The 24,819-nt window shown below is 51.2% G+C and overlaps 1 protein-coding gene across 1 annotated transcript; it reads right to left on the bottom strand.

Moving 5' to 3' along the window:
• Nucleotides 1–13,755: 13,755 nt before the first annotated feature.
• SCRT1 (scratch family transcriptional repressor 1) lies at nucleotides 13,756–18,062 on the bottom strand. Its single transcript, XM_060197457.1, has 2 exons — nucleotides 17,308–18,062; nucleotides 13,756–15,390 (listed from the first exon to the last, which is right to left on the bottom strand). Exons 1-2 carry the CDS (start codon nucleotides 17,420–17,422, stop codon nucleotides 14,456–14,458), a joined length of 1,050 nt encoding a protein of 349 aa, XP_060053440.1. The 5' UTR covers nucleotides 17,423–18,062; the 3' UTR covers nucleotides 13,756–14,455.
• Nucleotides 18,063–24,819: the final 6,757 nt, after the last annotated feature.

Below are 24,819 nucleotides of genomic sequence, written 5' to 3'. Positions count from 1 at the left end.
TTTAAAATTGAAATAATAGTAACAATCTGGGTACCTAGCCTAGGCAGGAATTCTACAGGATGCTGAGCCTATGCCAGTCCTGATATAGCATGATCCAGGGAAAGGTGTGGCCCAGGGCCCCCAGGAAAGGGGAAAGGTCAGGATAGGTGGGGTTGGTTGATTAGGGACAAAGGTATATATGAAGGCTTGTCCAGAAATGCCCAGCGCCACTGCCTGCAGCAACTGATTAAAGAGTCAAGGGATGAGAAGCCTCTGGTCTGAGGAATAAAGGTCTGGAAGGGGTTTAAGGTTTAGCTACGGTCTGGGGAGGAAGTGTGCTGTGTGTGAGGCTTTGGGTTCCATCCTGGCGTCACACAGGAGCACCATGGGGAGCACCCAGAGAACAGCATGTGTGGTGGAGAGGTGTTTTAGTGTCTCTCCCTCTTTCTTTCTCTTTCTTTTCCCTTCCCTTTGGTCTCATTCTATCTACAAATCTATAGAATAAAAAATACGAGGTGGTGAAGTAGATAAACATTAAACTCTCAAGCATGAATTTGACTCCAAGCATCTCATGTACATGAGTGATGCTCTGGTTCTCTCTCTCGTAAACAAACAGGAGGATGGTAGAGATAGTGCAGTGGCAGTGCACCAAACTTTCATGCCTGAGGGTTTAGGTTCAGTCTCTGGCATCACTCAATAAACCAGAACTGAGCAATGCTCTGATCTCTCATGAAATGAAAATGTTGGGAGGGGCCAGGTGGTAGTGCACCTGGTTAAACTCACACACTGCAGTGAGCAAGGACTCAGATTCAAGCCCCTGGTCCCCACCTGCAGGGGGAAAGCTTCATAAGTGGTAGAGCAAGGCTGCAGGTATCTCCCTCTCTCCCTCTCTATATCCCCCTCCCCTCTCAATTTTTTAAAAAAAATTTTAGACTTTATTTATTAGAAAGATAAAAGGAGAGAGAGAAAGAACCAGACATCACTGTAGTACATGTGCTGCTGGGAATTGAACTTAGGACCTCACACTTGAGAGTCAAGCAATTTATCCACTGCGCCACCTCCCAAACCACTCAATTTCTATCTGTCTCTACCCCGTAATAAATTTTAAAAATTAAGATTAGTGGTCTGGGAGGTGGTGCAGTGGATAAAGCATTTGACTAACAAGCAAAAGGTCCTGAGTTCAATCCCCGGCAGCACATGTACCAGAGTGATGTCTGGTTCTCTCTCTCTCTCTCTCTGTCCTTTCTCATTAATAAATAAACAAAATCTTTTTAAAAAATTAAGATTAAAGAAAAGAAAGAAAATATTGGGTGGGGGAGCAAGCATAATGATTATGCAAACAGATTCTCATGGCTGAGGCTACAAGGTCCCAGGTTCAAACTCCTGTATTACCTACCATAAACCACAGCTGAACAATGCTTTTTTTAAAAAATTATTTCTTTATTAGAGAATTAATGTTTTACATTCAACAGTAAATACAATAGTTTGTATATGCATAACATTCTCCAGTTTCCCATATAACAGTACAACCCCCACTATGTCATCTATCATCCTTCATAGACCTGTATTCTCCCCACCCACCCACCCCAGAGTCTTTTACTTTGGTGTGATATGCCAATTCCATTTCAGGTTCTACTTGTGTTTTCGTTTCTGATCTTGTTTTTCAACTTCTGCCTGAGAGTGAGATCATCCCATATTCATCCTTCTATTTCTGACTTATTTCACTTAACATGAATTTTTCAAGGTCCATCTAAGATCAGCTGAAAATGGTGGTCACCATTTTTTACAGCTGAGTAGTATATATACCACAACTTGCTCAGCCACTCATCTGTTGTTGGACACCTGGGTTGCTTCCAGGTTTTGGCTATTACAAACTGTGCTGCCAAGAACGTGTGTACACAGATCTTTTTGGATGGATGTGTTGGGTTCCTTAGGATATATCCCCAGGAGAGGAATTGCAGGGTCATACGGTAGGTCCATTTCTAGCCTTCTGAGAGTTCTCCAGACTGTTCTCCACAGAGGCTGGACCAACTGACATTCCCACCAGCAGTGTAGGAGGGTTCCTTTGACCCCACACCCTCTCCAGCATTTGCTGCTATTACCTTTTCTGATGTATGACATTCTCACAGGAGTGAAGAGGTATCTCATTGTTGTCTTTATTTGCATTTCTCTGACAATCAGAGACTTGGAGCATTTTTTCATGTGTTTCTCGGCCTTTTGGATCTCTTCTGTGGTGAATATTCTGTCCAAGTCCTCCCCCCATTTTTGGATAGGGTTATTTGTTGTCTTGTTGTTGAATCTGGCAAGCTCTTTATATATGTTGGTTATTAAACTCTTATCTGATGTATGGCATGTAAAGATCTCCCATTCTGTGAGGGGTCTCTTGGTTTCTATAGTGGTTTCTTTTGCTGTGAAGAAGCTTTTTAACTTGATGTAGTCCCATAGGTTTATACTTGCCTTAGTCTTCTTTGTAATTGGATTCGTTTCATTGAAAATGTCTTTAAAATTTATGCAGAAAAGAGTTTTGCCAATATTTTCCTCTAAGTATCTGATAGTTTCTGGTCTAACATCCAAATCCTTGATCCACTTGGAATTTACTTTTGTATTTGGTGAAATACAGTGATTCAGTTTCATTCTTCTGCATGTTTCAACCCATTGTTTCCAACACCATTTGTTGAAGAGACTCTGCTTTCCCCATGTAATAGTCTGGGCCCCTTTGTTAAAGATTAGATGTCCATAGGTGTGGGGCCTCATTTCTGGGCTCTCAATTCTATTCCACTGGTCAGTGTGTCTGTTCATGTTCCAGTACCAAGCAGTTTTGATGACAGTGGCCCTATAATACAGTTTGAAATCTGGGAGTGTGATGCCTCCGGTTCTGTTCTTTTTTCTCAAGATTGTTTTGGCAATTCTAGGTCTTTTCTGGTTCCAGATAAACATTTGTAGCATTTTTTCTATTCTCCTAAAAAGTGTGCTTGTGATCTTGATGGGGATAGCATTAAATTTGTAGATGGCTCTGGGTAGTATATTCATTTTGATGATGTTAATTCTTCCAACCCATGAACATGGAATACCTTTCCACTTCTTTGTGTCTTTTTCAATTTCTTTGAGTAGTGACTCATAATTTTCAGTATACAAGTCTTTCACTTCTTTGGTTAGGTTTACTCCTAGATATTTTATTGTTTTTGTTGCTATAGTAAAAGGAATTTATTTCTGGATTTCAATTTCTTCTAACTTAGTGTTTGCATAGAGGAATGCCACTGACTTTTGAATGTTAATTTTGTAGCCTGACACCTTACTGTATTGCCTGATGATTTCCAAAAGCTTCTTGCTGGATTCCTTCGGTTTTTCCATGTATACTATCATGTCATCTGCAAATAGGGAGTTTGACTTCTTCTCTTCCAATCTGTATGCCTTTAATTCCTTGCTCCTGCCTGATTGCTATGGCAAGAACTTCCAACACTATGTTGAATAGTAATGGTGATAGTGGGCAGCCCTGTCTAGTACCTGATCTGAGGGGAAATGCTTCCAGTTTTTCACCATTGAGTATGATGTTGGCTGTAGGTTTGCTATATATAGACTCCACTATCTTCAGGAATTTTCCATCTGTTCCCATTTTTGTAGTGTTTTGATCCTAAAGGGATGTTGTGTTTTGTCAAAGGCTTTCTCTGCATCTATTGATATGACCATGTGGTTTTTGGTCTTGCTTTTGTTGATGTGGTGGATCACGTTGATTAATTTACGTATATTAAACCAACCTTGCATGCCTGGGATAAACCCCACTTGTTCATGATGAACAATCTTTTTGATATACTGCTGTATCCAGTTGGCTAGAATTTTGTTCAATATTTTCGCATCTATGTTCATCAGAGATATTGGTCTGTAGTTTTCTTTTTTGGTTGTGTCCCTGTCTGCTTTTGGTATCAGAGTGATGTTGGCTTCATAGAAGCTGGCAGGGAGTATTCCAGTGTCTTCAATCTTCTAGAAGACTTTTAAAAGTAGAGGTATTAGTTCTTCTTGAAGGTTTTGTAGAATTCATTTGTAAAACCATCTGGTCCAGGACTTTTATTTTTGGGGAGATTTTTGATAACTGTTTTAATTTCATTAGCTGTGATGGACCTGTTCATGTTATCCACTTCCTCTTTACTTAGTTTTGGAAGTTGGTAGGTATCTAGGAAATCGTCCATTTCTTCCAGATTCTCTAGCTTGGTGGCATATAGTTGTTCATAGAAGCCTCGCTTCTATGTTGAATTTCTGTGGTGTCTGTTATGATATCTCCTCTTTCATTTAGTATGTGATTTATTTGAGTCGTCTCCTTTTTTTTTTTTTTTGTGAATCTGGCTAAAGGTTTGTTGATTTTGTTCACTCTTTCGAAGAACCAACATTTACTTTCGTTGATCTTTTGTATGGTTTTCTTATTCTCAATGTTATTTATTTCTGCCCTAACTTTATTTTTTTTTCTGTCCTTCTGGTTGCTTTTGGGTTCCTTTGTTGTTCTTCTTCTAGGTCTTTAAGATGTGCAATCAGGCTGTTTATTTGTGCTTTTTCTTGTTTCCTGATGTGTGCTTGTATAGCTATGAACTTCCCTCTCAGTACTGCCTTAGCTGTGTCCCAAATATTTTGATAGCTTGTGTCTTCATTTTCATTGAACTCTCAAAACATTATGATTTCTTCCTTTATTTCTTCTTTGACCCAGAAGTTGTTAAGAAGTGTACTGTTGAGCTTCCACATTTTGGGACTGTTACTAGTCTTTTGTTGATTGTTAAGTGTTAGTTTAATTCCACTGTGGTCTGAGAAGATGCTTGGGATGATTTCTGTGCTCTTGAATTGGCTGATGCTGTCTTTGTGGCCTAACATAGTCTGTCCTTGAGAATGACCCATGAGGATTTGAGTAAAATGTATATTCCAGTTTCTTGGGATGAATGACTGAAAATGCCCAATAGTTCTAGTTTATCTATCTCTTCATTTAGCTCCCTTATGTCTTTATTGATTTTCTGCCTGGATCATCTGTTAAGTTGAGAGAGTGGGGTGTTGAAGTCCCCTATTATGATTGTGTTGCTGTTAATATATTGCTGTAGCTCTTTCAGTAGAAGTTTGATGTATTTAGATGGCTTCTCATTGGGTGCATAGATGTTAATAATTGTTAAGTCCTCTTGATTGACTGATCCTCTGAGCATTAAGTAGTGTCCATTCCTGTCTTTTTTAATCTTATCTATTTTAAAGTCTATCATGTGATATGAGAATAGCTGTTCCCTCCCTTTTTTGTGGGCCATTGGCTTGTATGATAGTTTTCCATCCTTTCACTTTAAGTCTGTGTTTGTCTTGTGTTAGGTGGGTTTCCTATAGACAGCATATTGTTGGGTTGTATTTTATGATCCATCTTCCTACTCTGTGTCTTTTAATAGGTGAATTCAGGCCATTGACATTTATTGATATCAAAGATTGAAGATATTTTAATGCCATTCTTGTAGAGTTTTAGAGTGTTTTGATATATGTCCTATTTATGGTGGTCTGGTTGTTTATAGGAGACCTTTCAGAACTTCTTTCAGGGCAGGCTTGGTGATAGTTGATTCCTTCAACTGTTGCTTGTCTGAGAAGGTTTTGATGCCTCCATCTAGTCTGAATGACAGTCTAGCAGGATATAGTATTCTTGGCTAAAAGCCTTTCTCATTGAGCGCTCGATAGATATCTTGCCATTCTCTTCTGGCCTGTAGTGTTTGTATGGAGAAGTCTGCTGCTCATCTTATGGGTTTTCCTTTGTAGGTGACTCTTTGTTTTTCTCTTGCAGCCTTCAGGATCCTTTCTTTATCCTTCTTCCTTTCCATTCTAACTATGATATGTCTTGGTCTCTTTAGGTCTGGGTTAATTCTGTTTGGGACCCTCTGGGCTTCTTGAATCTTTATGTCTTTGATGTTGTCTAGACTAGAGAAGTTTTCAGCTATTATGGCCTGGAGAATGCTTTCTTCCTCTCCTTCTTTTTCTTCCTCTGGTATACCAATAATGCATATATTGTTTCTTTTGAAGTCATCCCATAGGACTCTGTTGTTGTTTTCAGCATCTCTTAATCTCTTTTTTTGAGATCTCTTACTTCTTTTTTAGTTGTCTCTAATTCATCCTCGATCTTGCTAATTCTGTCTTCAGCCTGATTGATTCTATTCTCTCTGCCCTCTACTGTTTTCTGGAGTTCATCTATTTTGTTACCCTGTTCTGATACTGTTTTAGCTTGTTCAACTAGTTGCGTTCTTAGCTCAGTGATTTCAGCTTTCAGCTCTCTAATGACCATGAGACAATTAGTATTTTCTTCCATATTCTCATTTGTTGTTCCTGCATTTCTGATTATAATTTTTTCAAATTCTTTACTCACTCCTGTTATTATTTCCTTAGCTAATGTTTGGATGTTGAACTCGTTGTTTTGTGCTTCACCCTCTGGAGGACTTTTAGCTGGACTCTTGTCCTGGTTCGATTCTCCAATATTTCTTCTTGTTGTTTTAACCATTTTATATATTATGTTATGAGTTCCCTTTCTCAGTACTGTTCAAATTACTGATCCCTATTGCCTGGATTGACTTGTATCTAAGTAAGTTAATTAAAGGGTTCACAGTGGTAGAAGTTAACAGTTGGAGCTCAGTGGTTTAAAAGCTCTTTTTTTTTTCTTCCCTGTAGGCTATGGGAGCCTGAGGGCTTTTAAACTATCAGTAGGCTTCTTAGCTTAATCACTGACTCCTGACCAAGAGATAAAGCAGGGTGTGGCAGAGATAATCCAGTGGTTATGCAAAGAGACTTTCACAGCCCCTCTGCTATGCCACCTAGGTATAGGTCTTCTCCTGAGTTTCTCGGTTAGATCTCTGTCCCCTGGTGTCCCTCCCTGTTGCTGCTCCAGATTCTGAGGGCAGTAGCAATGGAGACTCAGAGTTGCACTTGGTGAGTCTCTGGGGAGTCCTCTCCTCCCTTCAGCTGTCCCCTTGTTGGTGGAGCAGACTGGAGGTGGTATCTCAACTGATAAACTGCTGAACTGTTAGCAGTCACTTAATCTCTCCTTAGGCTCCTCTCTCCTCTCTGTCACCAGCCACAGGTGTTTGTACTCACCGGTGATTTAGTGGGTTCCTGTGGTCATTCTAGTCCTGTCTTATTTCGGTCCCGGGTGGTCTCCTTTGGTATTCCTAGTTGACCGAGGAGAGGAGAGGAGAGGAGAGGAGAGGAGAGGAGAGGAGAGGAGAGGAGAGGAGAGGAGAGGAGAGGAGAGGAGAGGAGAGGAGAGGAGAGGAGAGGAGAGAAAGCGATCTGCTGCTGCTCGTAGCTCTGCCTCCGGAAGTCTCCCCAGTGCTTTTTTTTTTTTTTTTTTTTTTTATTGAGCTGGACAGCTTACTCAGTGGTATCATGCATGGGTGAGGCTCTCAGTTCTTTCTTCAGTGATGCATAAAAAGAAAAAGAAATGGGGAGTCGGACAGTAGCACAGCGGTTTCAGCGCACATGGCACAAAGCCCCAGGACTGGCATAAGGATCCCGGTTGGAGCCCCCGGCTCCCCACCTGCAGGAGGGTAACTTCACAGGCGGTGAAGCAGGTCTATAGGTGTCTATCTTTCTCTCCCCCTCTCTGTCTTCCCCATCTCTCTCCATTTCTCTCTGTCCTGTCCAACAACAACGATATCAATAACTACAACAATAAAACAAGGGCAACAAAAGGGAATAAATAAATATTAAAAAAATAGTGGTCCGGGAGGTGGCACAGTGATAGGGCTTTGGACTCTCAAGCATTAAGTCCCAACTTCAATCCCCGGCAGCACATGTGCCAAAGTGATGTCTGGTTCTTTCTCTCTCCTCCTATCTTTCTCATAAATAAATAAAATAATAAAAAAATTTAATTATTTTATTTTTATTTTATTTATTTATTCCCTTTTGTTGCCCTTGTTGTCGGTGGGAATTGTGTGGAGTTGTACCCCTCCTACCCTATGGTTTTGTTAATTAATCCTTTCTTAAATAAAAAAAAAAGCCAAAAAGCCCTTGTTGTTTTATTGTTGTAGTTATTATTGTTGTTGTCGTTGTTGTGGGATAGGACAGAGAGAAATGGAGAGAGGAGGGGAAGACAGAGAGGGGGAGAGAAAGACAGACACCTGCAGACCTGCTTCACCGCCTGTGAAGGGACCTGCCTGCAGGTGGGGAGCCGGGGGCTCGAACCGGGATCCTGATGCTGGTCCTTGAGCTTAGCGCCACCTGCGCTTAACCCGCTGCGCTACAGCCCGACTCCCTAAAATTTTTTTTAAAGAATAAAAGAAAAAGAAATGAGGACAGAGTGATGACACACTCAGTTGAGTGCACACATTACTATGCATAAGGACCTGGGTTTGAGTCTTCATTCCATACCTACAGAAGGGACGCTTCATAAGCACTGAAGCAGGTCAGCAGATGTTGCTTTCTTTCTCCCTATTTCCCCCTCCCCTCTCAATTTTTCTCTGTCCTATCTAATAAAGTATGAAAATAAATAAACAAACAACAAAAAGAAAGGACCTTAGGCCTGTAAACTAGTTCACTTGGATAGCCCCCCCACACACTCTTCAGCTCTGGTTTATGGTGGTGCAGGGGATTGAACCTTGGACTTTAGAGCCTAAAGCATAAGAGTCTGTTTGCATAACTATTTTTAAAATGTATTTTTAATATTTATTTATTCCCTTTTGTTGCCCTTTTTATTGTTTTAGTTATTATTGTTGTTATTGATGTCATTGTTGGATAGGACAGAGAAAAATGGAGAGAGGAGGGGAAGACACAGAGGGAGGAGAGAAAGATAGACACCTGCAGACCTGCTTCACTGCTTGTGAAGCGACTCCCCTGTAGATGGGGAGCAGGGGGGGGCTCAAACCCGGATCCTTATACTGGTCCTTGTGCTTTGCGCCACCTGCACTTAATCAGCTGCGCTACTGCCCTACTCCCTTTTTAAATATTTTTATTATTAGATAGAGACAGAGATAAATTGAGATTGGAGGGGGGGATAGAGAGGGTGAGAGACAGAGAGACCCCTGCAGCCCTGCGTCACCACACGTGAAGCTTTTCCCCTGCAGGCAGGGACCAGGGGCTGTAACTGAGTCCTTGCACAGAGATGTGAGTGCTTAACCAGGTGCGCCACCTCCTGGCCCTTTGCATAACTATTATGCTATCTACCCTCTGCCTTGGATAGTTTGATGCTTGAGCCTGTCTCAATCTAAAAATAAGAAATTAAAAATAAGAAAAATAAAGGGTTTGGGCTGGGGGAACAGAATAGTGGTATGCAAATGACTTTTAAGTTTCTGAGCTCCCAGGCTCAATCCCCAGCACCACCATAAGCCAGAGCTGATCAGTGCTCTGTATTTAAATAACAACAATAAGTAATAAACAATGGGTTTCAGGCTGAGGGATAAAAGACAGAGAACTGTGAGGAGTGTGGCCAGCAGAGTCAATGCAGATATGGCAGCCAGCAGGCTGTACCACCCATTCTCTGGGCACAAAGTTTTGTCCTCCAGCTTCTTAAGGGACTGAGGAATGGGCTCCCATCCTTCTACCTCCAGTGTGCCTTAGAATACAGAAGCAGGGAGTCGGGCTGTAGTACAGCGGGCTAAGCGCAGGTGGCGCAAAGCACAAAGACCGGCCTAAGGATCCCAGTTCGAACCCCGGCTCCCCACCTGCAGGGGAGTCGCTTCACAGGCGGTGAAGCAGGTCTGCAGGTGTCTATCTTTCTCTCCTCCTCTCTGTCTTCCCCTCCCTCTCTCCATTTCTCTCTGTCCTATCCAACAACAATAATAACTACAACAATAAAACAAGGGCAACAAAAAGGAAAAAATAAATAAAATAAATATTTAAAAAAAAAAAGAATACAGAAGCAGAAACTACACAGCAGAGCTAGAGGCTGGGGAGCCTGCTGTAAGGAAGGGGTGTCTAAGAGCCTTCCCCCACCTTCTTGCCCAATGGTAGCTCCAGATGCACTATGGGTGAGGTACTAGGGCAGGCTTATGCCAAAGGCAGCCCTTAGACAAGCTGTTTCTATCACTGCCATCAGTCTTCCTCGGCAAACCAGCTGAGAGTGACTTCTCAGCCTGGGGACAGTGATAGTAGAGGACCCCTGAGCAGGATGGCCTGGCCATGGACCTCATATTAACACCAGGTTCACTTACACTCCTGATGAAAGGTGTGCTCACATCATGTAAGCCCTGAACAGTAAGCCATATGCTGTAGCTTCAATATATTCCAGGAAAGCATGTTCCCTGCCAAAGTGCAGACAGCTGGGCTGGTTCTGGGCTGACCTGGTTTGACCAGCTCATGCTTGGCCCTGCCTAGCAGTTCCTCCCCTCACCCCAACTCATCCTGTCTAGTCTGAGGGCTGCAAGTGTCTATGAGGGCTCCCTCAGACAGTGGGGGAGCATGTCTGCAGTCAGGATGGGCAGAAGGCTGCAGGGAATAGCCAGACCTTACACCCTATGCCACTTTTTCATTTTTATTTTTTTACCAGAGCATGGGACCCAGGGACTTTGGAGCCTCAGGCATGAGAGTCTGTTTGCATAACCATTATGCTATCTACCCCCACCCCACTTTCTTCAAAAACATCAACAAGGGCTTGCTGGTGGCTGCAAGACCTTGGCCTACTCCTTAGGGAGAATAGGAATACCCCCTACCAGATGACTGCACCATTCAAGATTTTCCTTGGGATGGGGAGCCAGGAGATAGCTCATCTGGTAAAACACACACTTTTTACCATGATCAAGAATCTAGGTTTGAGCTCCAGTCACCATCTGGGAGCATCTGCACAGGGGAAGTTTCATGTGTAGTGGAGCAGTGCTGTAGTGTCACTCCTCTGTTTCTCTCTCCCATTCTGTCTCTCTGCCTCTTAACCTCTATCTAGAATTTTTTTTTTTTGCCTGCATCACAAATCCACTGCTCCTGGAGGCTATTTTTTCCCTTTTGTTGCCCTTGTTTTTATTGTTGTTGTAGCTATTATTGTTGTCAGATAGGACAGAGAGAAATGAGAGAGGAGGGGAAGACAGAGAGGGGGAGAAAAAGACACTTGCAGACCTGCTTCACCGCTTGTGAAGCGATTCCCCTGCAGGTGGGGAGCCAGGGGCTCCAACTGGGATCCTTCCGCTGGTCCTTGCACTTTGCACCACGTGCGCTTAACCTGCTGCGCTACTGCCCAGCCCCCTAGAAAAAATATTTTTTATATTTATTTATTATTTTCCCTTTTGTTGTTTTATTATTGTAGTTATTGTTGTCGTTGTTGTTGGATAGGGCAGAGAGAAATGGAGAGAGGAGGGGAAGACAGAGAGGGGGAGAGAAAGACACCTGCAGACCTGCTTCACTGCTTGTGAAGCGACTCCCCCTGCATGTGGGGAGCCAGGGGCTCAAACCGCGACCCATGACAATCCTTAAGCTTTGCGCCACGTGCGCTTAACCGGCTGCACTACTGCCCGACTCCCTAGAAAAAGAAAATTAAGGAGTCCAATGGGAGCTGTGGACTTGTGCAGGCATGGAGCCTTAGTGATAAAATATGCCTAGAGGCAAAGGAAAAAGAAAAAAAAGATTGGGGTTGGCCTGACTTCAGACTGCTGTGTTTTCACTTCTGGGTTTCCTGGCACAGAGTTGATTCACCTACCACAAGAGAAATGCCAACTGCTTTGCTTGGGTGGAGGGTGCTCCTGCTACTAGGCCTGCCCCAGCGTTGCGGGTGGAAGAAGGCAACCCTATTGTAAAAGCAGACAGGGGTGCACCCTAGCAAAAAGCAGCAATATGACCCAGGGCTGCATGGCAGTCCACAGCTCCCCAAGCTGGACCCTTGAGCAGGAGTCCCCCCAGGAACCCACCCCCCAAGCCCAGCCCAGCCCAGCCCAGCCCAGCCCAGCCCAGCACTGGATACATCAGCCCAACACTCCAGGTTCTATCAAGAGTGGCATTTATTCTCCTCAAGGAGGTGCGGCGCTCCGGGGAGCTGGTGCTATTGTGCTTAGGAAGGAGGTCTGTCCGTCCGTCCGTCTGTCCGGCCGGCCCGGCCCCAAATGGGGGCGGAAGTGGGGCGCGGCCCGAGTAAAAATCCCGGCCTGTTCCGGGTGGGAGTATATACAAGGCAGCGGGGCGCAGGCGGGAGTGGGGGCGGGCGGGCCGGCAGCCAGGCCCCCACCCTAGGGCCCCCCCGCATCTCGGGCCCTACTTATAGAATCAGTACAAAATAGGTGCTACCTAAACGTTCCTTCTACCTGAATTCGCTAAGTCGGTTATTGTGCTGCTTAGTTATGGGGGCGGGAGGGGGTCCATGGCTTTCCACGGCGGCAGGGTGTGGGGAGAAGCGGAAGACCTGGCCGGCCCACAGCCCTCCGGCGGCCTTCTCCTCAGGTAGGTAGACAGGCGTGGGGTGGGGGAGGGCCTGTGTGTGCATGTGCATGCGGGTGTGTCTGGCACAGGCGAAGCAGGCCCCAGCTTGGGATCTGTGTGGGTACCGAGCCGGGGGTGGAGGGGTTCTGGCCCTCAGCCTGCCTGGCACAGCAGAGCTGTGCTGACCAGGTCGTGTGCTCCAGTGTGCACCTTTTCATCAGGTCAGGAGCCCTGGTGCATGGTGGCTTTGCAAGCTCTGGGAACCACAGAATGGAAAGACTGGAAGGAGTTGTTTGGGGCAGCCCTAGGGGCGCTGGGCCTTGGGGCCCTGGGTTTGGCCCACCTGAGCTAAGAACACAAGGGGCCCAAGTCAAAGCTAGAACCAGTCAAGGCCTAGTACTGTCATCTGGCCGGGGCCGCGAGCGCTAACAGACTGAGACTGGGTTCAGGGACTGGCCTTTCTCTGCCTCTGGGGAGTCCCTGACCCGCGCCAGGCCTGAAGACATGCCCACCCCTTTGCAGGTTGCTGCGGATTCTCCAGACTTAGCAACAGGCCTGGCATGCGAGAGGTGCCCAGTGAACGGTTGGTGCGTGATGGATGCCTGAAGTAGGGTAGGGGGGTCATAGGTGCAGTCACCCCACCCCTGCCCGTGAAACCGTCCTACCTGCCACCCGCCGGGCTCTGCCGTGGGAGGGGCTGGGAGGGGTGGGGAAGAGGGGAAGAAAGTCTGCGCGTCCGGTTCCGCGCAGCGTCCCTGATCTAGGGGCCTATGAAGGGGAAAGGGGGGGATGGAGGGGTCGGGCAGGGGGATACCTGATTCTCAGTAACTCTAGAGGCGGCGGCAGCTTCTTCGCATGCAGTGCGCATTATTGCTCTATAGTCGGCATCGGACTAACTAAGAGGGAGAGGGAGCGGGCAGCCCCGGGGGAGGACAGGAGGAGGGCTGGGACTGCATGCAGTGACGTCACAAAGGCGGCGGCCAATGGGCGGGCCCTTGGGGCGGGTCGCCGCCGAGGCTTTGGCATAGACGGGCGAAAGTTGGCAACCAAGTGGGGGCGGGGCCTGGGGGTCCCGGGGAGGAGGGTCCTGGGTGGTCCCGGGGAGGCGGGGTCCGGGTAGGAGGTGGAGAAAGTGTTCTTGAACATCCGAAGCCCCGGGCGTCGGCGGGAAGGATGGGGGAACTCAGCGCCCCCTTCCCTGACCCGAGTGCAATCCGTCCTCAAGAAAACGTAACAAATACAGAAAGAAAGAAACCCGACGCGTCCGTAACCCCCCCAGGGGGCTTTACCCGCAAAGCGAATACAGAGAGGTGTATAGAGGGCCGTGTCCCGGCCTGCCTGCCGGACCCCAGGATTCTGCCTTCCAACACCAAATGCCTGGGTCTGAGGGGGCGGGGGCCAAGGAGCGGGGCAGGGTGGGAGCGAGATCTGAGGAGGTGGGAGAAGTCCATGCGATTCGATATGCGTCATTATTATTCGTTGTGGAGGACAGAGCCCAGGAATCGGGGCTGGAAGAATTCGGATTTGGCAGAGAATGCGAGGCGACGGTAGGAGAGCGGCTCGGACTTGAGGCCCCAGAAGGAACCCTAGGGAGAGGGGTGCCGCCATCCGCCCCCCTCCCCGATCCCCAACACGTCTGACACTCAGTGAAGGCTGAGGAATAGGGATGCCTCTGCAGCCCTCCCCCCCTCCTCTCCCTCCTCGTCTGAGGCCGGAGAGGCACGGGCTCCCTGGACGACTCGGCCGCAGGCCTAGCCCTGGAAGGCTTGAAAGGGGTGGGAAAGACCTGAGTCTCTGCACGATCCAGGGGCGCAGAGGAGGGAGGAGGAGGGCCCTTCTCGCCTCGCCCCAGTCTGGTCTTCAGAGACCTAACTCGGAGATGAGGTTCTGTTCCGGGTCTCTTCGACCCTATTGCTGGGAGAAAGCCTGGGGCACCCTGGAGAGGAAGGGAGAGGGTTCGGGGTGGGTCTCCCCTCAGGACCCTATTGCTTGAAGGGACCCGCAAGGCCCCTGGCGGGCGGGGCGGGGCCGGGCCCCCTCCCCCTATTGCTGTGAGGAGGGCCCGCCCTCCGGCCTCTCCACCCGGGCGCGGCCGAGACTTCCCTGGGGGCCCATATTGCTGAGAGCTGACCCGGCTGGCGGAGGCCCGGCTGCCCTAGGCCTGCACTGGGCTGAGCTGCGGCGGCGCGGGGGTCGCGGGGCCGCCGCCGGCGCCGCCCTTAAAGCAGGCCGACTCATAGTGCTTGTTGAGATAGGACTTGAGTGCGAAGCTCTTCTTGCAGCGCTTACACTGGAAGTGCTTGAAGGCCGAGTGGGTCTGCATGTGCGCGCGCAGGTTGGAGCGGTCGGCGAAGGCCTTGCCGCAGTGCGCACAGCCGAAGGGCTTCTCGCCGGTGTGGGAGCGCATGTGACCCTGGAGCAGCCAAGGCCGGGAGAAAGCCTTGCCGCACACGCCGCACTTGTGGCGCAGGTCGTGCGTGAGCAGGTGCATGGCCATGGCCGGCATGGACACGTACACCTTGCCGCACGTCGGGCAGCGCCGAGCCAGCTGGCTGTCCAGGCTGCGGTGCGTTTGCTTATGGCGGCTCAGGTTCGACGACGTGGCGTACGTCTTGCCGCATTCGCCGCAAGCGTGCCGGCCCGCCGGGCCGCCGACTCCGGGCCCGGCGCGCGCCTCAGTGCCGCCCCCCGCGCGCGCACCGCCCCTGCTCCCGGGCCCCGCGCCCGCCCCTCGCGCGCCCGCCCCGGCCCCGCCTCCGTCGTCGCCGTCGGGGGCGGCAGCCGCGACCGCTGAGGGGGCTGCAGCCCCGTTGGTGTTGGCAGCCTTTCGGCGTGAGCGCCCGTCGGTGATGAAGAAGGCGTCGGCCGCGTAGCCCTCGCTGACCGCCGCGTCGCCGTTGATGTAGCCGCCCGCGGCAGTGGCCAGCTCCGGGCGTGGGGTGGGCGGTGGCGCCGAGCCCGCGGCCGCCGGGCCCAGCTCTCCCCGCACGGCCGCGGCATACATGGGCTCCGGGGACGGCCCTTTGAGCAAGGTCGCATCGGCGTCGCCATCGTAGACAGATGCAGGCCCTGCGTAGTCGTTGAGGTATCCTGCGGGCCGAGGCAGACGGAAAGACAGACAGACAGAGAGTGGGAGGGGGTGCCGGGAAGCGGCAGACAGAACAGACACAGACCGGGAGACACCGGGGGCCGGGAGGGAGAGGACAAAGGAGAAGGGGCCAAGGGACCGCAGGGCCAAGAGGAGAGAGAGAGAAGAGAAATGAGACCCGGCCAGGCCCGGCCCCACCCCCGCCGCCCGCTGCCCTGCCCTTGCCGAGGGAGAGAAGAGGCGCATCCTAGGGCGCGGCTGTCCCCCACCCCCTTCCTCGGAGCCTCAAGGTCAGGGGGGAGGGGCAGCGCTTCCCTCGCCCTCCTCCCCCTAGTCTCTCCCCTCTCCTCCCCTCCCCCTCGGGTTCTCCCCACTTCAGCAGTTTTCCCTGATTATGCAACACACTGCAGACCCGCAGCGCACAAAGCCAGGACTGCCTGCCCAGGGACCCCATTGCTCCCGCCTCTCTGGGTTCCTAGTAGCTCCTCCCCTCAGCCCCCAGCACCCGCACCGGGCTTTGATGAAGTCCTCTCTGATCCTCTAGGTCCCCCCCAGCAACTCCCCCTCAGCCAGACTTCTAACCTCCCCCCTTCCTGCATCATCTGGTCTCTCTGGACTTTACCCCCCTGTGTTCCAGCCCTGTCTACCCTCCCCATCCTGCACCCTTGGGGTTCTTTCTCCACCCCCCCCCCACCCTCCTTAGTTCCTAGCCCCTTTCTGGGCCTTTCTAAGCTCCTGGACTGACAGCCAGGGCAATGCTGTTCTGAGGAGATTGAATGATGAATAACACCGTGTCCAGTGAGGGACACCTGAATAGAGGCAAGCTGCAGGTGGGCAGTGCCATGCCCGCTGGTATCTGCAGTAGTTCTCAAGGCACAAGGTGGGCCTCCCAGCCTCAAAGTTACAAATACACACACCGCAAAATACAGGCGTTGGCTCCTGTAGGGTTATGCCAACTCCCAGGCCAAAGCTGAACCTGGAGCCTCTCATTCTCTGGGCTGCATACTGATCCACCTACTCATGTAGGGTCACACCTGCCAGGCACAGTCTCAGCCAGGGTCTTCAGTCACATGGGGGCACAGTGGCCTCAGAGTCACATGGCCCCATGTAGTGGCACACAGGCAAACACACACTCATACAGGGGTCACACACAAACGCACACAGTCACATGGCCACATGCAGTCACATGGGTGCACACAGACTCACACACAGGTTCCTGCTCCTGCAGGTCACACTTGTTCTGCCACCCAACACTGCTGGCACTCCTGGCCCCCTTGCCTGTTTGCTAACAGTTGTCCTTGAACTTGGGTACCCTGACACAAAGAGCTTCCCCTGCCTCCAGCCCTTTGGACCTCCCCTCCCCACAGTCCTCCTGCCCAACACCCCCCCCCTTCAGAAACAGGGATAGCACTGCTTCTGCCACTGCTTGTGCCTTTGCCCTGACAGATGAGCAGCCTCCACTGCACCCCTAAGTTTACTCCTTGGAGCTTCCAGCCCTCCTCAGGTGGCCCTTACAAGGGGTCCTGGAAATAGAGGACACAGAGGCAGGCCCAGCTTCCTGGGTGTGGGTCTGCATGCCTGGCTAGGTCCTGTCATGTCGGCAGGTGCCATGAGGCTGTTTGTCTAGGCATAGCTTAGTCTGTGGGCCAGGGTGTCCTGCCCATCCTGCCTATTCTTGACCTCCACCCCTCCCTCATCCTCTCCTGCATTAACAGTCACTGCCAGTTTGGCCCGGTTCTAGCCTGCCTCTATGCTCCCCTCTTCCCAACGCCCATCCCCCCTCAGTCCTGCTCCAGCCACTGCTTCCTGCTGGTTCTGCTTTCCCTGGGGTCTATCTCTTGGGGCCCTGATCCCCTCCACCCCTTCCAGCATTGCCCTGTGCCCCCCGCCGCCTCCCCCAGCCTCAGCCCAGCTCAAACCTTTCTCGTGTAGTCGAACACCGAGGTCGCTGCGGGCACGCCCGTAGGAGCTGTCGAGGTCCGCCGAGGAGAATGTGTCAAGTTTGACCTTCTTGACCAGAAAAGACCTGGGCATGATTCCTGTGGGGCTCCGAGGGGCTGCGGCCGCGGCGCGGCCCCGTCACCATCCGAGGAGCAGCGGAGGCAGCCCGGGTCCCCACTCTGACCTTTGAATGCTGCCGCAAGAGTGCTGTCCTCTCTCTTCTTCCTGCCTGCCCTGCGTTTCCTCTGATGCTCCTCCGGGGATCTCTTTTTCTTTCCCTTCCTCCTCTCTTCTCTCTTCTCTTCTCTTCTGTTTCCTTCCTTCCTTCCTTCCTTCCTTCCTTCCTTCCTTCCTTCCTTCCTTCCCTCCTCTGAACCCGGCTTCCCAGCCCGCAGTGCCGCCCCTGGACAGGCGGGGGAGGAGGCTGGCGGGGTGGGGAGGGGGGGAGCGGCTCCGTCCCGGGCCCGGAGGCTGCGAGTGGGTGCAGGGCTGGCCCGGCTCCGCGGCCCCCTGCCCCTCCCCCCCACCGCGGCGGCGGAGCCTCAGTCAGCGCCCCTCCATGCCCTCGGGGGCGGCGGCGCCGGGCCCAGAGAACGCGGCGGCGGCGGGAGCGCTGGCAGTTTCAGCACCGCGGCCAGCGCCGGCCCGGCCAGCACCTCGGCCAGCGACCGACCGGGCGCACTCAGCCCGCCGCGCCAGCGAGGGGCGGGCCGCGGGGGCTCGGCCGCCGGCTGGGGGTCCTCGGCGGGGGTCTCCGGGAGGCTGGCTTTATTGTTCTGAAGCCAGAGCGAGCAGCGGCGGCGGCGGCGGCGGCGGGCGGGGGGCGGGGGTCCTTGAGGGGAGGGGTGTGCAGAGAGGGCGGACCCAGGGAAGGAGGGGGGAGGGCCGGAGACGCCAGGGGCGGGGCTCGGCTCTCGGACAGCTGACGGGCCAGGCCTACTGCACCCGCGGCCGCCTCTGCCAGCGGTCGGGTCCAGCCCCCGGCTTTTAAAGCCCAGGAACTGCGGGAGGGGGTGGGCGAGGCCCAGGAGAGGCCGACGGAAATGGCTTCGCTGCGCCGGCCCCGGCCTGAGTTTCCAGGGAGGGGGCTCGGGAATGCCGCGGCCCCCGCAGGCGAGGAGTCCCGCCGCGCGGCTACGGGAAATGGAGGCCCTGCGGGCCACCGCATTGTCAGGCGTGGTGGCGGGGGAGGGACCAACGGTTCCGGGACCCACGAGCCCTGATTTGGGGGGGAGTCTTTGGGGGTGGAGCGCTGGACTGGCCCGGGGCGCGTCCTGCCTTCCTGACTCACGGGCATGGGGGCGCGGGATCTGCGGGGGCGGGTGGGGGAGGTGGGAGGCGAAGAAGCAAATGCTGAGGCAGCGAAAGCGCAGTGTGGAAACGCTGTGCCGCAGTGTCTCCCTGCCACTCGGTCACCCGGGCTGACCCCGTGCCCGCTGCGGGGGCACCCCTCCACCCCCGCTCCGCTCCCAAGGGACAGGAACCGAGTACATCGACGACGCTTGTGAGCCGGGTGTGGACAGCGGGGAGCTCCTCTGCTCTTTCTGCAGACATTGGCTGCATTGGTGGTTTTCTGCCCTTCCACGAAGCTGCATTCCCCCCACCCCCCACCCCAGGCAGCCTAGAAACCATGCGGACAACCCTTGCCGTGGCCGCCCGCCTGGAGTTTGCAGCCCCCATGACGTCAGGCCTGGCGGCCAATGACTCCGCGCAGGGGTGAGGGGGTTCCGGGCTGCACAATGGCCGCGCGCGGGGACATATGTCCCCAATTAGGGCCGGCGCCGCCATTGTCCCCGCCCCCGCCCGTGGCTCGGGTCTCTAGGCTGGGAGCGCGGCCCCCACTCAGCCCTCGGTCGCTGGAGGCCGAGGTCCCCAGGGGTGCCTCTCGGGAGGGCCTGGAATCGCGGGCCCGGCGGGAGCGTGCGCGCGCACCCGTCACCGCACGCGGTGACCTTGTGCTGGGCGTCAGCGCGAGCCCGCGGCCTCCGGCCGGGAGCGCGCGGCGGGCGGGCCACACCCGGGAGCGCACGCGGGAGCGCGCGGGGAGAGCTGAGCTCAGCGCCTAGCCGCGGGCTGCGGAGACCCGCTCCCGCCCTAGTCCCGGGCGCAGTCACCCAGGAGGGCGGGTGTGGAGCAGCGGGATCGGCGCGTGGGCAGCGGCGCAAACAGCGGTCCGCTTTGTAGTCCCCCCACCGCAGTCGCTGGATATTCATCTTGCGTGGCAGGTGCTCCCGGGGGGCGGGGGCGGGGCGCAGCAGCCCCCTTATCACCGAGGCGCAGCCGGCCAGGCCGGGAGTGAGGGCGGGATCGGGATCTTCCTCCCCCAGCCGCTGGTCCCGTCTTCCCTCACTGGAGGGGGCCGGGTCGAGGCGCAGCCGGAGGCGCGGGGACAATTAGCATTTTGATTGCGGGGTTGGGGGGGGCCATCTGGATCCAGGCCTAATTACCAGGCTAACCCTCGGGGTTCCAGCGTGACATGCCAGCCTCTGTTACTTCACCCCCAGACTCTGCCGACCCCTCTCCATCACTCCCTGCCTCCGCCCCTGTCCCCCTCAGTGCCCTACTCACCCTAACACTGTATCCTACTCACCCTAACACTGTACTTTTGTCCATCCTCTCACGACTAGTCACCATCCCTCATTCTTCCAGTCCTCTAACCCCTCCTCCTCTCTCCCTCTTAATCCTCCCTCAGACCCTTCAATTTCTCCGTCCAACCTGGGAGCGGGCGGATGGGGAAGGGGATTTGGGGGGTAGGGCATCCCCCAGCTCGTTGTATGTCCCACCTCTCTGTGTCAATTTCTCCGCCCCTCTTAGCCTCCAACCCTCTTGACTGACGACTTGTCAGAGTTCCGGCCCCTGTTTCCTAGCCTTCTGCTCCCAAGGGGTGCATTTGGGCAGCCCCTGCCCCAGCTCAGGTGGAGCCTGCAGCCTCTTGGGGCGCCAACCCTGCGGGGAGGGGCAGCTGAGCCCAGGCCTCTGCCATCAGTCCTCTGGCGGCTACATGCTGAGCACACATGCGGCCCAGAATCAATCATTTGGATCGCCTAGCCTCGCCTGCCTCTTTTCCATCTTCTTCGCCTTGTCTCAGACCTGGGGAACCCCCCTTCAGAGACTGGAAGACAATCGATGGTACCCTGTTTTCAGTAGGGCCAGCCTTACACCACTGAGGCCACACAGAGTCTCTTCGGCAGAGACCTGGAAGCATGGGGGAGGGGTTTTCATAACAGAAGAAGCTAGGCTACTTTTTGCCCTCTTCCCCTCTGCTGGCTTGCAGGACACTCTCATGCTCCTGTACCCGTCCTCCCAACCTGAGGGTCTTCTGTAATTGTTTCCCGTGTATCCTGGTTCAACTGCAGCTGAGCCCAGACCTTATCCATGTGGTCTAGGGGTATTCCAGGCAGTTCATGTCTTCCTGCCTCTGCTTTTGTGCCATCTCCATCCTTGGCAGGTCCCACAGCTCCAAAAGATTCCTTCTCTGAGGGGAGTCGAGCTGTAGCGCAACGGGTTAAGTGCAGGTGGCGCAAAGCACAAGGACCGGCATAAGGATCCTGGTTCAAACCCCGGCTCCCCACCTGCAGGGGAGTCGCTTCACAGGCAGTGAAGCAGGTCTGCAGGTGTCTATCTTTCTCTCTTCCTCTCTGTCTTCCCCTCCTCTCTCCATTTCTCTCTGTCCTATTCAACAACGACTACAACAATAAAACAACAAGGGCAACAAAAGGGAATAAATAAATAAAATAAATATTTTTTTAAAAATTAAAAAAAAAAGATTCCTTCTCTGAGCAGCCTCTTGCTCACAAATTAAGATTTAAAATTCATTGGACCCTTCAAAATGCACCTTTAGGGCTGGGGGTCCTGCCCTTCCAGGTCACAGAACCCATCAGTACTTGGGCTTCAGCAGGGCTGGAAAAAGTTAACCCTTGGACTTGGAGATGAGGTCGGTTCTGGAGCCATTTCTACCTTCATCCTCTAAACCTGTACTGAACCTCACTGTGCTCTGCAAAGCAAAGATGGGAGCCCCGTTTGGGACGTGGGCTGTGATAGACTGGTACTGACATCTGTAGTCCCAGAGGTTGGTCCAGCTCAAGACATACCACTGGGGGTATGTGTCATGTATCACAGGAGGCACAGGGACACTACACTAGTTCACAGCTTGAATGGTGAGAGTAAAACTAGGAGAGATTAAGACTGAATGGTCTGGATGAACAGCCATGGAAAAGTTCCTGAGACCACAGATAGGGGTGTGGGTAAAAGCCAGGGCCAGGATGGTTAGAGAGAATAATAATTATACAAAGACTTTCAGGGGCTGGGTGATGGCACACCTAGTTAAGTGCATGTTACAGTGTGCAAGGACCTTTGTTTGAGTGCCTGGTCCTCACAGGGGGAAAGCTTTGGGCAGAGGGTAGATAGCATAATGGTTATGCAAAACACTCTCATGCCTGAGGCTCCAAAGTCCCAGGTTCAATCCCCTGCACCACCATAAGCCAGAGCTGAACAGTGCTCTGGTTAAAAAATAAAATAAACAGGGAGCAAGTGGTGAAGTAGTGTCGCAGGTGCCTCTCTGTCTCTCTCCCTACCACCGGCTTCCCTCTTGGTTTCTGGCATTCTCTATCCAGTAAATAAAGGTAGTTTTTTAAAAAAACGTTTAAGGAGTCAGGCGGTAGCACAGCGGGGTAAGTGCACGTGGCGCAAAGCGCAAGGACCAGCATAAGGATCCCGGTTCAAGCCCCCGGCTCCCCACCTGCAAGGGAGTCGCTTCACAGGCAATGAAGCAAATCTGCAGGTATCTACCTTTCTCTCTGTCTTCCCCTCTCTCCATTTCTCTCTGTCCTATCCAACAACAACGACATCAATAATAACTACTACAAGAGCAACAAAAGGGAATAAATTAATAAATATTTTTTTAAATCTTAAAAAAAATTTAAAGACTTCCCTTAAAACAACAACAAAAAATTTCTCATTAATAAATTAATAAAATATTTGAGAAACACAGAGAGAGAAATGCTGCCCAGGGGAAAAAAAAAAACAAAACAGTAGTGGGGGGGGGGGTGAAGCAGTGATAAAGCTTTGAACTCTCAAGCATGAAGTCCCAAGTTCAATCCCTGGCAGCACATGTGCCGGAGTGATGTATGGTTCTTCCTGTCTTCTCCTATCTTTTTTCTTTTTTCAAACTTTTTTTTCCTTTTATTTTTATTTATTGGCTAGAGACAGCCAGAAGTTGAGAGGAAGGGGGAGACAGAAAGGGAAAGAGACAGAGAGACAGACACCTGCAGCACTGCTTCACCACTTGCAAACCTTTCCCCCTGCGGGTGGCAACCAGGGGCTTGAACCTGGGTCCTTGAGCATTGCAGCATGTGCGCTCAACCAGGTGCACCACCACCTGGCCCCCCTCCTATCTTTCTTGTAAATAAATAAAAAAAATATTTTTGTTTAGTTTGGTTCTTTCTTTTGTTGCTCTTGTTTTATTGTTGTAATTATTATTGGTGTTGTTGTTGTTGTGTAGGACAGAGAGAAATGGAGAGAGGAAGGGAAGACAGAGAGGGGGAGAGAAATATAACTGCAGACCTGCTTCACTGCCTGTGAAGCGACTCCTTTGCAGGTGGGGAGCCAGGGGCTTGAACCAGGATCCTTATGCCTATCCTTGTGCTTTGCGCCACCTGCACTTAACCCGCTGCACTACCACCCGACTCCCCGGTTCTCTTTTTTAATGAGTTGTTAAGTAAATAAAATATTTTTTAATAATAATAATAATAATAATCACAAAGACTTTTATACCTGAAGCTACAAAGTCCTCTGTTCAGTCCCTAGCACCACCATAAGCCAGAGCTGAGCAGTGATCTGGTAAAAAATAATAAATTAAATAAATAAAATCTGGGCTAGTAACCCAGCAGGTGTTGGAGTGGATATAGCATGAGGTCTTAAGCTTGATCCCTGGTGTCACATGTGCCAGAGTGATGGTGTTCTCTTCTCACACACACAAATAAATCTTACAAAACAAAAAACAACCCAAAAAAAAAAAAGGCATGAAGTCCCAAGTTTAATCTTTAGACAGCACATGTAACAGAGTGATGCTCTGGTTCTCTTTTTCTCTCTCTTCCTATATCTCTCATTAAGAATAAATAAAACTGTGGTCCGGGAGGTGGCGCAGTGGATAAGGCTTTGGACTCTCAAGCATGAAGTCCTGAGTTCAATCCCTGGCAGCACATGTACCAGAGTGATGCCTTGTTCTTTCTCTCTATTCTATCATTTCTCATGAATAAATAAATAAAGTATTTAAAAAAGAAAGAAAGAAAACTAAAAGAAAAAAAAAGTAACTTGTCTGGGGGCTGGGCGGCAGCACACCGGGTTAAGCACATATGGTGCGAATCTCAAGGACCCCGGTTCAAGCCCCTGGCTCCCCACCTACAGGGGAATGGCTTCACAGGCGGTGAAGCAGGTCTGCAGGTGTCTTAAAAGATAAAAAATAAAAAAATTAAATTAAATTAAAAAAATAAATAAAACTTCTAAAAGTGAATAAAATATTTTTTTATCTAAAAAATGGCCTTGGAGGTGTTCAGTGGGTAAATTGGTAAATTCATGGGCATGAGGTCCTAAGTTTGATCTATATATATCTCATGTGAATAAATAAATAACATCTTAATAACCTGGGCGAGACAATGATCAACTGTTTGGAGTGCCAGAGTGTGTCAGCAGTCACCTCCTTCCCCATCACCGCCTCTGGCCCCACATCACATCCTACCTTCTGCTAGAAAGCAAGGAAGAAGGACCTGGCCACCTTGACCTGAAACTGGATGCCTTGTGGGCCACTGATTATAGCAGTTGGTCACAGGTATAGGCCTGGAAATTAGCATCAGAGGACAACATCAACAACAATAATAACTACAACAATAAAACAAGGGCAACAAAAGGAAATAAATATTAAAAAAGAATCTGCCTCTCCTGGCAGTCATTTTCTCCCTTTCTCTCTCTCTTATTTTATTAATAGGACAGTGAGAAATTGAGAGTGAAGGGAGAGAGAGAGAGAGAGAAAAAAAAAAACACCTGCAGATCTGCTTCAGTGCTCATGAAGTGTCCACCCTGTATGTGGGGATAATAAATAAATCTCAGGGGGCAGGCAGTAGGGCAGTGGGTTAAATGCACATGGCACGAAGTGTAAGGACCAGAGTAAGGATCCTGGTTGGAGCCCCTGGCTCCCCACCTGCAGGGCGGGGGCTGCTTCACAGGTGGTGAAGCAGTTCTGAAGGTGTCTATCTTTCTCTCCCATTACCTGTCTCCCTTCCTCTCTTGGTTTCTCTCTGTCCTATCCAACAACAGCAGCAATGGCAAAAATAATAACAACAACAAGGGCAACAAAATGGAAAAAATGGCCTCCCGGAGTAGTGGATTTGTAGTGCTGGCACCGAGCCCCAGCAATAACCCTGGAGGTAAATAAATCTCTATAAAATAATAAAGGGTGAGGAGGAGGCCTGGGCAGTGGCTCATGTGGTGGAGAA

The sequence above is a fragment of the Erinaceus europaeus genome, chromosome 1 (assembly GCF_950295315.1).
Source record: "Erinaceus europaeus chromosome 1, mEriEur2.1, whole genome shotgun sequence".
NCBI classification, from domain to species: Eukaryota; Metazoa; Chordata; class Mammalia; order Eulipotyphla; family Erinaceidae; genus Erinaceus; species Erinaceus europaeus.
This window is presented reverse-complemented; position numbering and strand designations above follow the sequence as displayed.